The 21,297-nt window shown below is 45.0% G+C and overlaps 1 protein-coding gene and 1 pseudogene across 1 annotated transcript; one reads left to right on the top strand and one right to left on the bottom strand.

Annotated features, from left to right (window-relative positions):
• Nucleotides 1-10,205: 10,205 nt before the first annotated feature.
• LOC147966286 (18.6 kDa class III heat shock protein pseudogene) lies at nt 10,206-10,824 on the bottom strand (annotated as a pseudogene).
• A 4,440-nt stretch (nt 10,825-15,264) lies between these two features.
• LOC147966285 (mitochondrial adenine nucleotide transporter ADNT1-like) lies at nt 15,265-18,793 on the top strand. The gene is made up of 3 exons (XM_087528786.1): nt 15,265-15,777; nt 17,968-18,094; nt 18,427-18,793. The coding sequence occupies exons 1-2, from the start codon at nt 15,611-15,613 to the stop codon at nt 18,077-18,079; spliced, it is 279 nt and encodes a 92-aa protein (XP_087384912.1). The 5' UTR covers nt 15,265-15,610; the 3' UTR covers nt 18,080-18,094; nt 18,427-18,793.
• The last annotated feature ends 2,504 nt before the right edge of the window (nt 18,794-21,297 follow it).

The following is a 21,297-nucleotide window of genomic DNA, read 5'->3' as shown; positions in this document are numbered from 1 at the left end:
TCGATATCTGTAAGACTTGGAAGTCACTACTGTTCACATGGCCCCAACGAAAGCACATGATGTCCCGCTAGAGCCATGGAGATGGCTCGCGCCTGATGATGATGTTGTTAAAATCAATGTGGATGGCGCTATCTCTCGACAAGGAACTATGGGAGCTACAGCAGCGGTGTGTAGGGACAGTCTTGGAAATTATCTAGGCGCTTCTGCAATAGTGTTTGATGGATTGGTTGATGCACCATGCCTTGAAGCCCATGCATGCAATGAAACTCTTGCTCTTGCTACAGATCTGAATATTACACATGCCACAATAGCCTCTGTTTGCATGCAGGTCGTCTCAGATTCAAGCGAGGCACCTTCTCTTCTTATGCTTTAGTGCTCAGAGAGATTAGTGATAGAACAAATGATTTTGTAAAGATTAACTTTGGTTTTGAGAGGAGGGAGTCAAACTTTGAAGCTCACGCCATGGCTAAGGCAACTTCATCACTCCCTTCGGGTCACCATTTGTGGCTAGGGATCCTCCCAGATATTGCTTGTATTCCATCTATTGTGAAGTTTTGAATAAAAAATCCTAGTTCCACCTAAAAAAGGTATTTTTGTGTATGCAATATATCTGAAGTAGTACGTATTATCCTGTTTGTTGTCCAAACTTGCACATAACTTGCTTCCTGTTTGTATGTGTTACCCAATGACCTTCCTTCTTTCCCTTTGGTTTTCTATGTTTTTCCTGTTCGTGTGTATTTTCACAATCAAAAAGCACAGTTTGGACACTCTTTATAATGGACTTGCTAGATTCGTTGTTAATGGACTTTCCCAACAGTCGACGTGCTTTTGTACACGCTTTGAGTCAGATCTCAATTCTATCAAAACGACATAGGTTTGTGGTCAGTTGACTGATCCAATGTGACATCCTGGTTTTTTCTTTTTTTTTGTTTTCTGGATTTCATTGCCATTTGATTTGAATTTGGAGTTTTGAATCAACTTAGTTGGACTTAATCACTTGGGCATGTCCTTGATTATCACCCAAGTGACTCACCTCTCCATCTAACACATAATTTCCTCTCTGATATATCCCAAAATGGCCATAGGAATTCATTTCTTCTGTGAAAATCACTTCTGTCACATATGCTCCAAAGCAACCCTCATTTTTCTTGCCCACAAAAATCCAAGACAATTCCTGAATATTCTTTGGACCTTGGCACACCTCCCTATGCAAAAATATTTCATAGCTATTTGGAATATTTTTGCTACAGAAAATCATTTGTTTTCTGGTCAGAAAATGCACTTTGTACATGAAGTGTATTTTCCCTTGATCCAATGAAGCTGAAATATTTAGGGATTCATTACCCTCCTAATAAACCCTTATCCTCCAAAGATTAGCTCCTAACTCCTTCTAGATTTCTCTCATTTAACCTCACAAGTTTCTTTACAAAAACTTGCCAGGAAGCTACACTCGCACACAGTCCACCTGTGATTAACTCAAGACCTTGGATGAACCCAAACCATCAAGGATTACACGCCAGACATGATTTTAATACGCGGCGTGGCGCAATGCCAAAGTTCACGCGGTGACCACGCGTGTGCATGATGCCATGCTGCTTGTCGATGCGCTCTGGATACAGCCGATGCCTCTGTAGCGCTCGTGCTCGCTTCCCCGCTCACCGCACCTTGCCAAACCACGCCACCATCATCTTCTTGATGCCCTTAACTCCCCCTGGCTCTCGCCGACGCCGGAGCTCGCCGTAGCGAGCACGGGCACAACGCGGCCAAGCGCACAGTGCACCCGTGCCACTGTTCTCGTCGCCACCCGAGCCCCTGTGCTCGTCTCCTCCCTCCCACAGTGGCCGCGTGAGCCACGACTTCTTCTCCCCCTCTCACTGACACCTCTCGTCGCCGGGCGCCGTCTCCAGAGAACTCTGGCGGAGCCCGAGCCCCCTCCTCCCTCGCCTATAAATACAGCCCCTCCCCGGCCTCTCCGAGCATCGCAAAACACTCACACAACCAACACGACGCCGTATATAGCCGCAGCCCGGCCGGGCAAGCCTTTGGACACCGTTCTCGACCCGAGCTCGTCGGCGATCCCCTCCGTTGCTTCCCTATCCTCCAGAGCTTCTCGAGCTCGACCGACTCCTCCGGCGTGTCTCTGGTGAACCACTAGTGCGTGCTGGTGCAGTTGAAGCCCCGGGAAACGCCCTGCCTCGCCGGAATCGCCATCTCCGACGAGCTCCCTCCGCCGACATCTCTAGAGAAGACCACCGCGACCCGCTCCGTCCACCCCTAGCCACGTTTCGGGTACGTACACTGTAGTCTTGCGCATCCATCCCCCCCTCCACGGCGGCAGTCGACCTCTCCTCGCGGGAGAATCGCTGGCGAATCACCGCCCCTCCTCTGTTTCCCTCTCTCTCCCTCTAAACCTGACCGCGGGGGCCCACTGTCAGCCACTCAGCCGCGCCCTAAGCGGTATAAGTGGTGGCGCCCCGCAGGAATACGCCTTCGACGTCACCCTGATGACCCACAAGTATATGGGATCTATCGTAGTCCTTTCGATAAGTAAGAGTGTCGAACCCAACGAGGAGAAGAAGGAAATGACAAGCGGGTTTCAGCAAGGTATTCTCTGCAAGCACTGAAATTATCGGTAACAAATGGTTTTGTGATAAGATAAATCATCACGGGTAACAAGTAATAAAAGTACACAAGGTGCAGCAAGGTGGCCCAATCCTTTTTGTAGCAAAGGACAAGCCTGGACGAACTCTTATATAAAGCCAAGTGCTCCCGAGGACACATGGGAAATGTTGTCAAGCTAGTTTTCATCATGCTCATATGATTCGCGCTCGTTACTTTGATAATTTGATATGTGGGTGGACCGGTGCTTGGGTGCTGTCCTTACTTGGACAAGCCTCCCACTTATGATTAACCCCTGTCGCAAGTATCCGCAACTACGAAAGAAGAATTAAGGTAAACCTAACCATAGCATGGAACATATGGATCCAAATCAGCCCCTTACGAAGCAACGCATAAACTAGGGTTTAAGCTTCTGTCACTCTAGTAACCCATCATCTACTTATTACTTCCCAATGCCTTCCCCTAGGCCCAAATAATGGTGAAGTTTCATGAGGTCAACGTTCACATAACACCACTAGAGGAAAGACAACATACATCTCATCAAAATATCGAACGAATACCAAATTCACATGATTACTTATAACAAGACTTCTCCCATGTCCTCAGGAACAAACATAACTACTCACAAAGAATATTCATAGTCAAAATCAGAGGAGTATTAATTATCATTAAGGATCTGAACATATGATCTTCCACCGAATAAACCAACTAGCATCAACTACAAGGAGTAACCAACACTACTAGCAACTCACAAGTACCAATCTGAGGTTTTGGGACCAAGATCGAATACAAGAGATGAACTAGCATCTGAGAGGAGATGGTGCTAGTGAAGATGTTGATGGAGATTGACCCCCTCTCGATGAGAGGATTGATGGTGATGATGATGGCGATGATTTCCCCTGTCAGAGGGATGTTTCCCTGGCAGAACAGCACCGCCGGAGCCCTACATTGGTTCTGCCCAAGTTCCGCCTCGAGACGGCGGCGCTTCATCCCGAAATCTTCCTCCTGATTTTTCCAGGTAAAAACACACCATATAGCAGAGATGGGAGTCGGAGGCCTGCCAATGGCCCACAAGGACGGGGGGTGCGCCCGGGGGGTAGGGCGCGCCCTCCAACCTTGTGGCTGGCTGGTGGCCCCCCTCTGGTGCTTTCTTCACCCAATATTTTTAATATATACCAAAAACATTCTCCGCGAAGTTTCAGGACTTTTGGAGTTGTGCATAATAGGTCTCTAATATTTGCTCATTTTCCAGTCCACAATTCCAGCTGCCGGCATTCTCCCTCTTCATGTAAACCTTATAAATAAGAGAGAAAAGGCATAAGTATTGTGACATAATGTGTAATAACAACCCATAATGCAATAAATATCAATATAAAAGCGTGATGCAAAATGGACATAACCCCCCTCTGTTTTCTTTTTATTTGAATTTAATTCAAATATTGACCAGAAACTTTGATCAACCATAAGTCCAAATGAATTGATTCTTTTTGCATTGTGTTTGTATTCGAATATTCTAGCAGCACACAAATTTGAGATTTTTCTCTGCTGTCGAGAATTTCTGATGAATTTCAGAAGTGTTCTTGTTGTTTTCTTTTTGCTGTTTTATTTATTTTCAGAAGGAGAAGCTTGCCTAGAGGAGAACCAGGAGGAGTGTGACCCTCCTCTGTGCTAAGGCAAGCCACACAAATAATTGCATGATGTTATTTCAATAACTATGATTTTTCCAACTTGAATATGATTTATTTCATGCATTTAATCATTTAATGAATAATGCTTATGCTAGTTATCTTGTCATGATTGAAGTGCCTAGTTTACAGTAGTATTTGAGTGCATAGACTAGTATGAGGCACTAGAAGTATTTTGGTAGTATGGCTATGGTTTGGTTATGATCGATATCATTTTCATATATGATTTATTGATTTTATTATGTTAACGGCATAACTAAAAATGATGAGATTGAAAACCCGTGAAGTTGAAGCCAGTGAGTTAAAGTGATAAGTAGTGCAAGTAGAATGATTCTATGATGTTGATCCGGTCATGTTAGCGATGTGTGGATATAGTGCATGTCAGATAGTTGCATGTTCATGGCATACTATGACTCGAGTATTTTTATTTCACGTTAAACCTGATTATAATCCAACTTGAACATAATGTTGATCGGGTCATGGTGCCACTGAATCAAGCTTCCCAGTGCAACCACATTTATCTTTATGGGAAGGCCTTTATTCGGTCAGTTGGCATGCCTCTGGTCGGTGCCTCCAACGAGGGAAGGTTATGGGCGTGCGGTACCCTGGCCCGATAAGCAGACATAACCTTGTGTGCCCGTTATTGTTATGGTACCTTCTCCCCGTTTGGGACCGCTGATTTGTTTTGCCACGACGGTGGCCGTTGGATGTCTTTGCTAGACATCGGGGCCACTCATGACTTAGCCCAAGAGGGGAGTTGGTCGGAGTGGCCGAGAGAGTGTCATGGCAATGGGAGGGTTCTGTCGGAATGTCGTTGTTCCACCTGAATTGGAGTGTGAGGCCATGGGTTCCGTGATGTGGGTACGGTGTACTAACCTCTGCAGAGTGTTTATAAATCTATCGATAGCCGCGTCCTCGGTTGCGGACACAGCTCGTAAGTAGGTCACACCATTGATCAACATGATTAAGTTAATCTTGCACACTAAAGTTAAATGGTTGGCACTGGTTATGTGATGAGATGGTTGAGACCATGAAGATGGTCGTTGTTGAGGAAACCAAAGTGTTGGTTTCGTTTGTGATCCGGGAGTGATCACCATTTTGATGATGTTGGTTACGAGGTAACCCGTTTGGTAAGAGAGTCTGAGAGACTCGATGCACAAGTATGATTCACTGCATGAGTAGTATGTTGAAGCATTGCATTTAACCTGCTTAATTGTCATATTATTGTTTGCCATTATGCTTATACTTGTTGTGAGCTTGCAAGTACAATCAATGTACTGACCTGGCGTGTTATGCCATATTTCAGGAAAGTCTTACCGGATCAAAGTGCTTCCCGTGTCTAGATCGTGTCCACACGGTGTCCCTGTGCTATGGAGTTCTGCTTCGTCGTCGTTCCGCTGCCGCGTAGTTGCCGTGATCGAGGCCCCCCTTAATGTTCATTAAATAATGTACATACTGTTGAGCCGCACCGGGTGTGTCGCTTGGCCTCGCTACTTGATGTAATATCAAACCTATGTTTCCGCTAGCATCAATAAAGCGGTTGTATTCTGTACCAAGTTGTTGTGTGTTGCCAGAAGACTAGATCTCTGGGCTGGCAATGCAAGGTAAACCGGTTGCTTTGAGCCGGGGTGCCACATCCAACTGACATGAATTATGTGTTCAGTCAAGTGACGGATCTCAATTCAGTCAAGTGACCTTTGAACGCTCCCAACTCCGATATGATATGAAGCAGCAACCATGTTGCCTTTATGCATTTTTATTTAATCATGGTGGTTCTATACAATTTTAATCATCCCATAGGAGTACAATCACATTAATTTCGATCTGATGTGAAGCAACAACCACGTTGCTTGTATGCATTTTAATTTAATCGTGGTGATTCTATGCATTTTAATCATGCCATAAAGAGCACATAAGCATCCAGGTACTGCTTTAAAAGCTTTCTGGTAATATTCAAGTTTCTTTAGATGATACATTTAAGATGCCCTTTGTTTTGGGTTGTTTTGAACTTCTTCAGAAAGGCAGTAAGGGCATCTCCAACGGCAACCCTCAAACCGCCTGCATACGTCCGGACCGCACGGTCCAGATGTGTTGTGTCATCCAATGCGGTCCTGCATCGGTGCGTAAAGCGGTTCAGACGCACTTACTCTTGCAAACCGGAGACAAATGTGTGGGGGCTTTGCGGTTGTCCGGACAGCACCCACGCCCGCTTCTGACCACCCTGTCCCACCCAAAACAGTCCTCCCTCGCCCACGTGCGTTCCCGCCCGATGCCAGCTGCCTGCATACATGCCTATAGAGCGGCCGCTCCCCATTGAAGCCGACTACAGAGCAAATGCGACCTCTCACCAGCGCCGCATCATTCGAGGGCGACGCCCGCGACGCGTCCTCGGTGGCCACGCATGTTCAATGCCAGAGACGCATTTACTAGACGGGACGAGACGGCCATCTACCACACCCGTTCAAAGCCCTGTTCGTCTGTATGCCGCCATTAAGCAGGCTCACCGGCCGAGAAACCCACTTTGATACTGCATTGACGCACCTGGACGCCTGGCCTCACCGGAACGCACTATTTAATGGCGGCCACACCCAGCCTACTCCATGCCACAACACCAGCCGCTCCACACCTTCGACCTGCCACCGCATCCGCTATAACTAGAGGCGGCAACGCTCTATGGGAGAGCCTATTGACATAGACGAAGCATGAGTTGGCCTCCTAGTGGAGCCGCCATGCCAGGCGGATCGAGACCGGCCTACCGACCAGCTCGCCTGAGATATCCGATGACGAGGACGACCCCGCTATGGAGACGGGCTCTGACGACACCGCGTCGGAGCTCGCGCTTGTGAACACCGGCTTCACCATGGAACAGGCGCAGGCGCACTACAACGCCGCCATGCCGGAGGAGCGGCCCGCGTCAGCGCCCATGTCGGCGTTCCAGCGGGCGGAGGAGGGACAGAGGTACAACCTTCTCCTCCTAGAGTAGCAATGGCTAGCAAAGGGCCAGATCAACGACGAGCACGTGGGCGAGGAGGCCCTGGCGGCCATGGCCATGGCGAACCCCAACTTCGTCGTGGAGCAGCGTGCACTCTACGAGGTCGTCCTCGCTCAAGCCGTCACTCGCCAGGAAGCGCCCGCCGCGGAGGCGCAGCTACAAGCGATCGCAGACGAGAACAATGCCAGTTGCGCCTCCTACGCGCCGCTGACGAACCATCAGGCGATCCGGTGGGACGATGATAGCTCAGGCACCACCATTTTCATCATGGACCTCACGTACCGGCGACGGACAAGGCGTGGACTCGTCCAAGGATGAGTAGGGCACGAGAGGCGGTAGGGCCTTGTGTCCCATGTGGGTCGGTCTGTCTCCCGTGTTCTACTCTTCCTTGCAGGAGACCGCGGTTTCACTTCATCCGTCTTATCGTCGGTGCTCATGGAGACGGCGGTGGAGACGACAAGGGCGTGGATGACGGACGTCGCGGTAGTGTAGGTTTAGGGTCGGGTCAGCACGGTCTTTTTTCTTCTAAATGTTTGAAATCTAATGAAAATCCGTCACGTTTGAATTAACCTCATTCGGTTTCTTGAAAATCTGGCCAACTTTGAATAAATTTCGTCTGATTGTTAGCAAAATGTATGCAGGCAGCATTGGATGCCGGTCTCCCACATTTGTGTTCGTGGATCGGTCCCCCTATCCATGGACAGATGCGGGAGAAAATTTACGGGTCACCGTTGGAGATGCCTTAAGACACATAAGAGTTGATATATTGTGCCCATTTCAACAGTGAACAAAACAACATGCCAAGATTACATGGAACACCCACGAATCCTGAACCAGCAGAGCAGAATGCACGGTTCTGAATATATACTGGAAGATACATGCAGAGATACGACAACTAACAATTCTTGCTCCATCGTTCCATTCATAGCAAGATTCACAAAACACGACCACAACTAATTCATGATTTTTTTTGAAAATCATGAACAATTTTGAGTTTCGCAAACTTTTGGAAAACAGAGGAATTTTCAAATTGTTTTTTTAATATGTGACTATTTTAAAATTTGTATTCATTTTTTTAATTCAAAAAAATTGAATTCGAGAATATTTATAAAAAATTGAAGAAGTTTCGAACTCACGAATATTTTTCAAACTCACTGACCTTTTTGAATTCGCCAACATTTTTTGATAGTCATGAACATTTTTGACCTCCCTATCCCCCTGCGTCCGATCCAACCTTCCCCAGCAATCACATCATGGACGTGTGCCGCGTGACGCTCAGCCAATCGATCATCTGACCGACCGCCGCACATATGGCTCGTCTTTTCCTTGAGATCTGCATGATCCGCAGCTTCCAACCAACCTAGCTCATGATACCACTTGTTAAAATAATCTGAAGCGTGTAGTCGATCATTCGGGGACCAAACAATTGCATGAGGTACGACACTAATATTTGTTAACAAGGTTCACTGAACTCGGCTACACTCTCGGAGCCTAACTACGGGCGCTCCTCCCCGTGATGCCATCACAATACCGCCACCCAGTCAGCCAGGGGCCGGCATACACCGCTGGCTCCCCTATGTGCATGTGCTATTATGTTGGCATAGGTTACGTTGTGTGTCTATCATCTCGTTATAAGATGCATAGGGTACAAGTGACCTATTAGAGCAAGACTCCTATCTTATCGAGACACATTATAACCCATAGTTCAACTGTAACATACCTTATACACTATATCCGGCACAATTTCAACACAGTGCATGTACCCGGTGCTACAGAAACAATGCACAGTACACGGCTACAATGTCTGCTGCTACAGTACCTCATCTTGGCTGTCTATTTTTAATCCAACACCATGTTACTCGTGACATGCCCATGGCACGTCACTCGATCTCAATCCGGTTTCGTTCCTCGTTTTTACACTAGGGGATGACTCGGCTTCTTGAATTTAGCTTCATGGAGCTGAGCTGTTCGGGGAAGCTGTTCCTGCAGAGTTTGTGGAGTTGAGAGCCGGAGAAGATCGGAACAGTCACTATGTCACCAGCACGAACCCACGCACTTGACCAAGAGCCCATCTCTAGCTGAGCATCACAGGTATGCTCGGTTATTTATAAACTTAAGTTTATGCACTCTTAAATATTCTGATGCTTCCAAGTCCTATGGATATCGACAACATTGCAAAAGCAATTCCAACGAGGTGTAAAGCGCTCGACTCTGCTCCTTGCTCGGCTTAGGTTTGAAGAATGACTAATGACCATGTTCGATCTTTCTTCTCGCGTTAAATAAAAGAACACTATTCTTTCACCCTTGAATAGCAGTACTGTCATATTAGCTCAGATCTGATGTGAAGCAACAACCATATTGCTATTAACTTGGGCCTGGTGTGAAGCATCAATGCTTCTATGCATTTAATCTTGTTGGTTTCTGTGCATTACTCCTGACATAAGGAGCACATGGGCATCCTTGATGTCTTGAGCTCCCTCGTAATCGTTTTGAGTTTCTTTCATTACATTGAAGATTGCCTTTGTTTTGGATTTCTCTAGATCATGACACTTGAGATCCTTTCCTTGCTAACCGGTGGAACTTACAAAGAACAGAGGTAGTACTGAGTCACATACATGACCTGAACAAAACAAATTTCACATTCTATTTCCTGCTGAAATTACGTGAAACGCGTATGAATCCTAATACTGAATCCGGGCATGAGGCTGCTTTCGATCAAGCGGGCAGCAAGATTCCCAGAATACGACTAGAACTAGCAAACCTAATCTCGGACCAGATCACAAACAGAGCATGCGACCACAAAAGAACACTCAAATCTACCAGACTCGACACACTAGTCTGGTGCTACACTGATCACTGATGACAAGCGCCGACGCGGTAACAAAAGCTCGCGTGACTGAAGAGATCGATCAGGCGATGGCGACCTGGACAGACTTAGTCTTCTTTTCCAACGGCGGTTGCTTCTTGACGGTGACGGTGAGCACGCCGCTCTCGCAGCGTGCGGCCACGGTGCCCGCATCCGCGTCCTCCGACAGCCAAAACTTGCGCACAAATTAATGACCGTGGCGAGCCGCGTCGCTCCAGCCGGATGTAGCGGCACTCACCCTCCTTCTCCTCCCACTTCCGCTTCCGTTGGCGCTCTTCGTCACCAGCATGTTGTCGCCCAGAGTCACCCATCAAGGAAAATGGGTACACGCCCGAATTTTAGTTCATTGGTGATGTTGAATCGAGCTCGGTCCGAGAAGAAATGGGGGGCGGCCATGGCGTGGTGCGTTCTCGTAGCTGGATGTCATACTTGGAGAGCCCGGGGATATCTAAAAGGAAACCGTACTTGCCAGGGGTCTCCACAATATCCATGAGTATGCCGCAACCGCCACTCCAACGTGCGTTTAACCGTGCCCTTGCCCGTGCGCCGCGTGGTGGCGGGCGTGGTCTCGGTGGTCGGCGTCCCCCGTTGCGAGGTGGTCGATCACCTCCGACAGGTGGACGAAGGTCGGCCTCGGCAGGGACGAACAACAGCTCAACCATTGCTTCTCCTTGTTCCTTGATTGGTTCCTCGCTGCGTGGGTGGGAACTGGTAGGGGACGGTGCGACTCATACTTGGAAAGATCGATGGATTGGATGGATTCTTCAAAACCATCATGTGTTGAAACCTTGCCGAACGAATATTTGACAAGAAAATTCTTGCCGTACAAACAGGTTGGGGGTGAGAGTATGAAAAACTTAATTCCGCCTTCCAATAAGTAGGCATATCACATCCTGTGTCTTTTTCTTTTGGGCGAGGAACATCATCCTATGTCTGTCCATACGTCCACCAACAAAATGGTTCCGCCAAGCGTAAACACCGCCACACTGTACATGGTGTCCTCTTATTGCTTACGATGTGCCATTCTCAAGAAGGAGGACCGATGGCACCGCACTCGACCAGGCCACGACAGCAAGGAGGGTCTAGCCAGTGACCACATGAGGGCTCATGACAGCAGGATGCCACCTCTCCCACCAGCATAGCTTCAACGTCTGGAGCACGTTCCAAAGTATTTCAAAGAGCATCACATCGTTGCCAAAGAGTCCATCTTTAGCTGACCAGCTTAGTGATGCTTCTCTGTGTACAAACTTGAGTCAATGTAGTAATCAATCCTGATGCTTCCAACTCCTAGGATGTCAATGGGCTTGGACAGTGCAAAAGAAATTCCTACAAAGTGTAAGTGCGTATACATTATCTATGCAAGTCCTACCCTCTACTCCTTGTTTGGCTCGCGTATAAAGAATGGCTTCTTTGAATAGGTTCCATCTATCTTCTCATGTTTAAATAGGGGTATTTTTTTCTCACCTTTAAATTGGAGAACTATTATGTTAGCTTTGGTGTGATGTGACACAACAACCATTATGCCTCTATGCATCTATATCACTATATGTAATTATTGGTAGTTGGATGAAACTGATTCAATGGTTGAGAAGTGGCAAATCTGAGTAATGTTGGCTGTTGAATATTCTCTTCATTACACCAAATTCTGTGGCATGTACTATCCAGAAGATTTCATACTTGAACTTAAGCACAACTATAATATGCACAAACCTCAAAACAATGATATGATATATCTCCTTTGTTCTAGACTCTTTCATAGTTAATTATCCAGCTTTTATCTTTTAAAAGGATTGACATTCATTTTTGTTTTGTATTATTAATTTGGACTATATGAACAAAACACTTATCATTTGTTCTAGGCTCTCATATTCTTCAATTATCCCTACCTTTTTACTTCCAAGGAATTGGTATTTTATTCTATTTATCTTTTTGTTCCGGTTCAAAGCTATAGCATCATCTTCTAACGATTTCATTGAATATTTTGGAGCTATAATTTGATTATCAATGGGATAAATCTACACCTTATATTTCATGCATATGTGACTCAAATTTACATGTTTGTGTATTATAATGTGGCATGTCGATATCCAGTTGCACTTACTCTCATGTGCAAGAAACATGCAAACTTGCTAGTCTTAATAATGACATAAGGAGTACATGGGCATCTACCGTCCTGAGATCTCCCTGATCATTTATTAAAGTTTCTTTAGATGGCTACTGTTAAGATGGCCTTGCCTTGGACTTCTTTAGGTGATGACAGTTAAGATAGCCTTTGCATCAGTTTCCTGACCAAAGGAAGCAGGAGGTAGAAATGACACATGGAGGAGTTGTTACATCATGTCGTATTGGGGGGGGGGGGGGGGAGGAGGTGAGCTAATGATTTAAATACAAATTCTATTGGTTAGTACAAATAAGCACCTTGCATTTCCTTTGGTCTATCAGCTCCTGAAGCTAGTGTTAGTGCTCCCGTCGCTACTGCATCAGAGGAAATGTGTTTCTCTAGAATGAAAATAGTGAAGAATGTTCAACATAATCACATTAGTGATGATTTCATGAACCACTATATCATGTGCTTCTTGGAGCAAAGACTTCTATATTCATCTCCATGTAAGGATGCAATAGATTACTTTTTGAAGATGAAAGATCGTAGAGGGAAAAAATAGAGAGGTAACTACTTTCGTAATCAGAGCTTATTTTGTTGTGATATATTGGCAACTATGATTTCGTGTTTGTGTGAGGTTAGTAAAAACATTTTAGACATGTTAGTTAATACGAGTTAAGCATTTTTAGCCATATATTATTGCTGCTTTTTAGGGGATACATATTAGTGCTACTTGTTCGTGTTGACACCGATGACTTTTTTCTTGGCTACGCCCCTGTGTACATCCATACATAATTGTTTTGATTTTCTTTTGGTGGCTGCATTTTCTTGGCAGATACAGTTGGAGGAGTTGTGCCATACATACGACGATTTTAGTACAACATGTGTCTGACGCATTACCAGCACCATCCAACTCTTTGTTTCCCCATGTGTATGCACATGTTGTACAAAAATGTCGGATGCAGAGCCATTCCGAAGTTGGACCTAGGATTTGCAACCAGCACAACATGTTGTGTCATTCTTGAGAATAATCCCCGATTGTCTCCACACTTGCAGAGACACCAACAATGATCTCGTACAATTGAGGGTGAGGAAAAGATTCGGCCAGTAGCCACCCGAGGAGGCCCCTCTCCCAAAAGTACAGTCCTTGTGTTTGGTGGAGAAAGCGGCAATGCACCGCTCTCAATATTCTGGTTTGATCAAAAAAAGTTCTGGTTTGATGGCCAACACATGGTTGCCAAAGTGACTATCTCTAGCTGACCATCATAGATACGCTACTCTGTGTAGAAAGCCGAGTCGATGTAGTCGTTAATTATGATACTTTCAAGTCCAAGGATGTCGTTTGGCTTTGACGACATTGCAAAAGCAATTCCAATTATGTATGCTAGCCATCACTGACCTCTACTCATTGTTAAGCTTAGGCGCGAAGAAACACTATGAATAGTGTTCATGTCCCATATCTCTTCTCGTGTTTAAATAGGGGTAGATATACCCCCCCCCCCCCCAGGAGTAGCATTACATTAACCTTTGATGTGATGTGATGCAACCACCTATCTGCCTCCATGCATTTTATTCCTGCCATAAGGGGTGGGGATGCATTTAGTGTCATGAGATCTCCCGTATAATTGTGTTAATTTTCTTTATGTGCTCATAGTTTAGATGTGCTTTGGTTGAGTTTATTTAGATGATCACAGTTAATATAGCATTTTTTTCTTCATTTGGTGGCTGGCCAACATAAGCCACAGAGGACAGCGGTAGAAAAAGACACAGAGAGGAGCTGATAGATCGTGTTGGTGGAGAGAGAGAGAGAGATGAGCTATTGTTTGGTTAATTAGGTTAATCGCAAAGTACTATCTAAGTAGGTGTGGAGAAAAACAACATATTTTAGAAATGTTGATACTCATGACTTCTACAAGTGATTTTTACTTGACTACTAGTACAGAGTAATATTGTCCGCTCTGTATGGGATCCTTTGTTTCATCATTATTCCAGAAAATGTTGGATCTTCTACAATAATTACTACTTTGCCTTATACTCCCTCCGTTCCTAAATATAAGTGTTTTTAGAGATTTTAATATGGATTACATACGGAGCAAAATAAGTCAATCTACACTCCTCCAAAATATGTCTATATACATCCGTATGTAGTTTATACTGAAATCTCTAAAAAGACTTATATTTAGGAACGGATGGAGTATTAGAAAGGGAAAAAATGTACAGTCAAGAAAGGATTACAGAAAGGATCAGTGAGAATACCACGAGATCAGAAACATGTCTAGTCAGCACAACACCAAATGAACTACTCCCTAAATGTCTCTCCTAAGAGGCCAAAATCATCGGTCAAGGCCTACTGTTGAATTTGCTTTTGCGGGAGGAGATGTTTGTTCTGTTTTTTCCGCAAGTGCCATGCCATGTAGACCACAAATGTCAGCTACTTACTTCTCGGCTATTTTGGTCTAGTTGAGTTGAGCTTACGCCACCACGATTTAACACTCTTGGCTCCCAAAGAAATATCAGCCTTTTGCGGGTGAATGCAATGCGCCTTAATCCATACCTCCTTCGAGTAGATGTAGCCCAGTAGGATGTGCAATGTCGTTTCAGGAGCCCGATCACCAAAGGTGCAAACTATTGCAAAGCCATCCTCGTTTATCCAACCAATCAGCCGTCCAGTTTCTATTTGGCAATGACAGCCACATGTACAACTTGATCTCCTTGTTTTCCGTATTTACACTACACTACTAAGGAAAAGCTTATACACAGACGCTTACTAGTAGCGTGGATTTATACCCCTTGCTACTGCTACTTACTAGTAGCGCGGGATTTTACCCCTCACTACAACTAAGTTGATAGCAGTAGCGCGTGTTTTTAACCCTCGCTACTACTAAGTGGTCTCTGCCGTGCCCCCCCCCCCCCTGGGACATGCCATAGTAGTAGCGATGATTATAAACCTGCGCTACTACTTTTTGAATAGCTGTAGCGCAGGTCAGATGCCCACGCTACTGTACATTTCCACACCACCCACCTCCGATCCACCCCACCAACCGTCCCACTCCACCCACCAGTCCACCATTGTTTGTCTCGAAAAAAAACACCCAACCCTCGATCCAGATCCCCTCCACCGCCAGCCTCCCTTCCACCTCTCTTCTCCCGATTCACCCCTCGTCTCCCTCCCATCCCACGCTGCCGCCGCCCACCACCCCGGCGACCTCCCCACCGTCGATCCCCAGCCTCTCTCTCTTCTTCTCCCCTGCATCTTCCTCCGAGGCGCGGCAAGGGGAGGCCGCCGTCGTCGTCGCCGCCGCGCGCGATCCGGGAGGGCAAGAGGGGAGGCGGACGCGGGCGAGGAGATGGCATCGGAGGACGTGGTGGGGAAGAGCAGGGGCGACACGGCCATCAACACCATCGTCAACCTGGCTGAGGAGGCCAAGCTCGCGCGCGAGGGCGTCAAGGGCCCCGGCCACCAGGTCCTCACCGTCTGCAAGTCCCTCTTCGCCGGAGGCGTCGCCGGCGGCCTGTGAGTACCCTTCCTCCTCCCTTCCGCCCGCCCCTCAGATCTCGTTTGGTAGAGTTGTTGGTCTCGATTAAAATTCGCATCTGATTGATTAATTTCATCTATGATCTATACCATTTCCCTGTGCCCACATGACTGCTTCGTGATCTGTAGTACGTTAGGCAGAATCTGCTGTCGAGCATTTTGACTAATGTTAATTGTTTTGTTTGGATCAGTTTGCTGACGCTTAAACCCTAGCGATAGACCATTAGTCTGAGGTGAATAACACTGGATGGGGTTATATTAGCATTTCTCGTCATCCTGTTACCATCAATTCAATGTCAAATTTGTATGTTGTTGTTTTTCACTGTTTTTAAAATGCTATCTCTAATATTCTGCAAAATGAGCTCCTTTAATTGGAGCTACTTTGGGGCTGGACATTTTATATCCAAGATTAGTGTATCAAGTTGCTAAACCCCCCAAATAAGTCGATTCACCAGGCTTTATGATCTGGATCTTAATTACTGGCACATTCTTTATTTGAGGTGTCAATTATTGGTGCATTCTTTATTGGCACCTTCTTAAGTATGTGGTATGTGGTTCTTCATGATGTCATGAAATCCCATTATCTAAAGCTGAGCATCTAAGTGCCTACTTGATGTAATAATATATATTTGGTTGGTACAGGACTATGGCTAGTTGATCTGTCTTCCTTGGTTGGGACTCTAGCTATCGAATGTTGTTATAGTTGTTGGAGTCAAAGATGGCTTTGCCTTTTGCTTTGCTTTTTAGCCACTTGGAAACATTACATACTTGAGAACAAGTTGCTAAACTACAGTCCCTCCAACACACAGAAGTATCGATTAACCACAGGCTTTAAGAATCTGGATTTAATGTTAATTACTGGTGCATTCTAAATATGGTCTGTCTATTATAATTCAAGCCATGTTTTGTCTTATAGCTAGTTATTAACATTTGTTGCATTCATGGAACCATTTCTAATTTTTGGTGGCCACTCAAACTAAACTTCTTTGAGTGCACAGTAATTGCTCACGTTTTCAGTTCTGAATCATCATGAGGAAATAATGCTAATAGTATTCCGATCTCAGTTTCAGTCATGTGCTGCTTGGCCCTTCACCGTGGACACTCACCACTAAACTAAAAGGCATTGTTGTTGCCCTACCTATCTTGTCTTGTCACGTACCTGAAAAATGCTAAACTAAAAGGCATTGTTGTTGCCCGAAACAGAGTAGCCCCTCCTCTGTTTTTGCAACCCTACCATCGGGTCTCTCTTGACAGCAAGTAACCCAGGTTCATAGCTATTGTAGGGCAGATGCTATGTAGAGAATCAATTAATTTCCTCTAGAAATGCTCGAGTGGTGATTTGGCGAAATTTGGAAATACTAGTTCTGCATCATGGCATGGATACTGTTAAGGGAGATATCATCTATTTATCCGGCCAAAGCGCACATGCGAAGCCTTTGATTCGAGGTAAAAATGGTGCATCGCCTCTCCCTACAAGGTGTTAGTTTTAGCATCTAGTTCTGCATCATGGCTGTAAACTGAACTTGGTTCAGTTAAAAACTGCACTGTCCAATTTGGACAGCAAGCTTAGATCTGAAAAATGAGTTAGCTAGGCTTAGAATTTTGAGTTGGCCCCTTCACATAAGTTTTAGATAAAGTTCCAAGGTTTCTTTAGAGTATTTATTTGTGTCGTTTGGATGTACGGTTTGAGAGCAGCCATCAATTTAGTTTGCTGTCCCGAAATATATGTTCCTGGGTACAGTATTTTGATATGGGAGATTAGGCCCTGTTAGAGGTGGTATTAAAATAAAGTTACAACATGAAAATTTTAGAGGCTTTTCTGTAGATACTTAAACACATATCACTTGTCAGGTTTCGTTCGTTATATTAAATACTATGAAATTATCAAAGTGGGCTGTACTATCTTGGACAGAATTTTATGTTTGGACTTGGGTGAATGTAACCAGACTTATACTCTCAGATTTTGTCATAGTTGATGGTGTGAGGACTTATAATGTGATAAAGTATATACGTTGTTGCAACACCAAAATCATTGAAATATATTTCCTTTTTTTGCTGCCGATGACATCTCCATAAAGTAAGGATTTAGATAACATCATATGTTCAGAGTTCAGTTCTTTTCTTATCTGAAACTAACATATTTTACAATGGGCATGATGGATGTTGCAGGTTCATTGATGACAGCCAAGGGTTCATGCTCGGAAACGACTACATCTTGCTCCATGTTGTCGGCTCAGCTAGAGTCCTTAATCATGAGGAGATGGGACACGTCGATTGTTAGAGTACATTTGACAGGTGCACTTTGTGAAATTCTAGCCAGAAGATTGATAGCATGCTTGCCTGCTTGTTCTTTTCAGTTCAAATAAATGTTCCTTTTCTTGTTGAATCCAAAGTAGCTAGCGGAGATCAAGCGAAAAGGTTGTTGATTGTCCCAAAGTTCTTGGACCATTTAGTTTGAATAGCCAGTGAGGAATTAAGCATATATTTTCGGCATGAGCCCCTTTAAATTGCTAGATGAGAAAGAATCTTAACTTAATTAATGGGTCTTGTGAATTGGAATATACCATTTAGTTGAACTGATGCAATTTGCGTACTAACAAGTTTTCACTTTCTCGACATGGGCGCAAGGGTGATCGACGCTGACTAGCGCAGCCGGTGGGCGTTGTGCTCTTCAACCACTCAGAGGCGGACTTCTCCGTGAAGCTGGTGGCCATGTCGCGTAGATGATTGTCCAGGTGATTTCAACGCCGGAGGTCGCCGAGGTGGTGGACCTCGACGCCACCGTCTGGGGGAGGGATGATTCGGGTCCACCGGCGTCTAAGCTCCGAGCCTTGGTAGATACATCTAGGGAAGTTGTCTGTTTAGGTTGATGATGGAACACCAGGGAAGGTACCCACCTTTCGATGATCATTGTGTGTGTCTGAAGTTAAATGGAATCTTGAGAATGTTATGTGACGTTGGTTTGGTTTGCACTGGACGTATTGCCATCCATGAATACTACATCTAACTTTTATTTTTTTAATTCCTAAATTATTAGCAGTAGGGTGGGAAACAAATGAGCGCTACTAGTAGTTAGGTTGATGAATTCTTCTAGTGAACTATGCATCATAAGCGTCTTTTGCTCTATACTGACCTTTGGAGTTAAGGTTCCCACTACTGTAAAATAGCCTAGCAAGCAGTCACGGCACATTAGAGCGGGAGGCCACCTCTCCCAAGAGACCCAAACCTACTGTGCACAGTGTCATGTGGCATTGAAGTATGGTGAGGGTATGCTAGTACGAACCTGAGTGGATGTGCGCTCGTAAATCCTGATGCTTCCAAGTCATAACATAAAGATCGATAACATTGTAAAAGCAATTCCAAGTTCCCAACTAAGTGTGAAGCGTTGGACTCTACTTCCGGCTTGGCTATGGTTTGAAGAATGACTTCTTTTATGAATAATGCCCATGCATGTTCCATTTCTCTTCTTGCAATTGAATGAAGCACTAATTTCTATGTTTAAATAGGAGGTACCATCACATTATTAACAAGGATCACTTTAGCTACATGTAAGTTGCCTGAATTTTGAATTTGGGTAGTCGATTTTATGATCGTTGATTCTAGCTCTGAGATTCGTGTTGTGTTTTTTTATGGGCAATTTTGTGAGCTGGTTTGGGCTAATGTTTTTTTACTGACCATATATTTGGGCCAGGCAATTTGCTACTGGGTTGAAGCCCATTATGTGTACCACCCAGCCCATCCCTTTTTCCCTTTGTTTTTCTATGTTTTTCCTGCTTGTATATGTTTCCCCTTTTTTTCCTTTAAGTTGGGTTTTTAGGTATTTTTGTGTATGCAATATATCTGAAGTAGTATGTATTTTCCTGTTTGTAAAGAGTGTCCAAACTTGCACATAACTTGCTCCTTGTTTATATGTGTATTTTCCTGTTTGTAAAGAGTGTCCAAACTTGCACATAACTTGCTTCCTGTTTGTATGTGTTACCCAATAACCTTCCCTTTTCCCTTCGGTTTTCTATGTTTTTCCCGTTCGTATGTATTTTCACAATCAGAAAGCATTGTTTGGACACTCTTCCTATTGGAGTTGCTAGATTCGTTGTTAATGGATTTGCCAAACAGTCGATGTGCTTTTGTACACGCTTCGAGTCGGATCTCAATTCTATCAAAGCGGTACAGGTTTGTGGTCAGTTGACTGATCCAACTGCCCGAATTATGTTTTCAGTCAAGTGACCTTTAACCACTCCCAACTCGGATTTGATATGAAGCAACAACCATGTTGCCTTTAGGCATTTTTATTTAATCGTGGTGGTTCCATACAATTTTAATCATGCCGTAGGAGCACATTCACATTAATTTCTATCTGATGTGAAGCAACAACCGCATTGATTGTATGCATTTCAATTTAATCGTGGTGGTTCTATGCATTTTAATCATGTCATAAAGAGCACGTAAGCACCCAGGTACTTCTTTAAAAGCTTTAGGGTAATATTCAAGTTTCTTTAGATGATACATTTCAGATGCCCTTTGTTTTGGGCTGTTTTGAACTTCTTCAAATAGGTAGTAACTAGTAAGGGCATCTCCAACGGCAACCCTCAAACAGCCCGCATATGTTCGGATCGCGCGGTCCGGGCGTGTTGTGCCGTCCAATGCGGTCCTGCATCGGTTTGAAAGGCGGTCCAGACGCACTTTGTCCCGCAAACCGGAGACAAATGTGTGGGGGCTTGGTCGTCCGGACAGCACCTACACCCGCTTCTGACCACCCTGTCCCACCCAAAACCGTCCTCCCTCGCCCGCGTACGTTCTCGCCCGGCGATAGCTACCCGCATTCATGAGTTGTAGAGCTGAAAGTGCGTTATATCGACTAGAGGGGGGGTGAATAGGCGATTTTTTATGAAATTCTTCACTGAGGAATTTGCTAGTGAGGAAATTCCTTAGCGAAGAACTACTAGCAGCGGAATAAGTACTCAGAAGTAAACATAGCAGAATACATGCATGGTCATCATGATGAAATGAAGACAAACACAGAGTACAGGAAGCGTAAACACAGGATAGCACAAGATGAAGACAAACAGACTGAAGAAATTGAACTGAGGAAATTGAGAAAGTCTTCAGTCAAAGTCTTCAAACACAGATATGAATAAACACACAACACAATAATGAGGAAATGAAACTATTGAGGAAATAGAACCAGTTGGCTTGGTGAAGACAATGATTTGGTAGACCAGTTCCAACTGCTGTCTCAGTTGTACATCTGGTTGGAGCGGCTGAGTATTTAAACTCGAGGACACCCAGTCCCGGACACACAGTCCTCACCGTATTCTCCTTGAGCTAAGGACACACAGTCCTCGCCCAATCACTCGTGGTAAGTCTTCAGGTGACTTCCGAACCTTGACAAACTCGGTCACTCGGCGATCCACAATTCCTCTTGGATGCTCTAGACCTTGACGCCTAACCGTCTGGAAGAAGCACAGTCTTCAAACGTAACAAGCGTCGGATCCATGCAGG

The sequence above is a fragment of the Triticum urartu genome, chromosome 6A, assembly GCF_056163025.1.
Source record: "Triticum urartu cultivar PI428250 chromosome 6A, HENAU_Tu73, whole genome shotgun sequence".
In the NCBI taxonomy this organism is placed as follows: Eukaryota; Viridiplantae; Streptophyta; class Magnoliopsida; order Poales; family Poaceae; genus Triticum; species Triticum urartu.
The sequence above is the reverse complement of the archived record's forward strand: the minus strand, read 5'-3'. Positions and strand labels throughout refer to the sequence as shown.

Excerpts from the sequence above, each read along its gene's own strand:
- LOC147966285 (XM_087528786.1), top strand. The coding sequence starts at position 15,611 with ATGGCATCGGAGGACGTGGTGGGGAAGAGCAGGGGCGACACGGCCATC. Across the intron at positions 15,778-17,967 it reads GGAGGCGTCGCCGGCGGCCT|GTTCATTGATGACAGCCAAG; the intron begins GTGAGTACCCTT and ends TGGATGTTGCAG.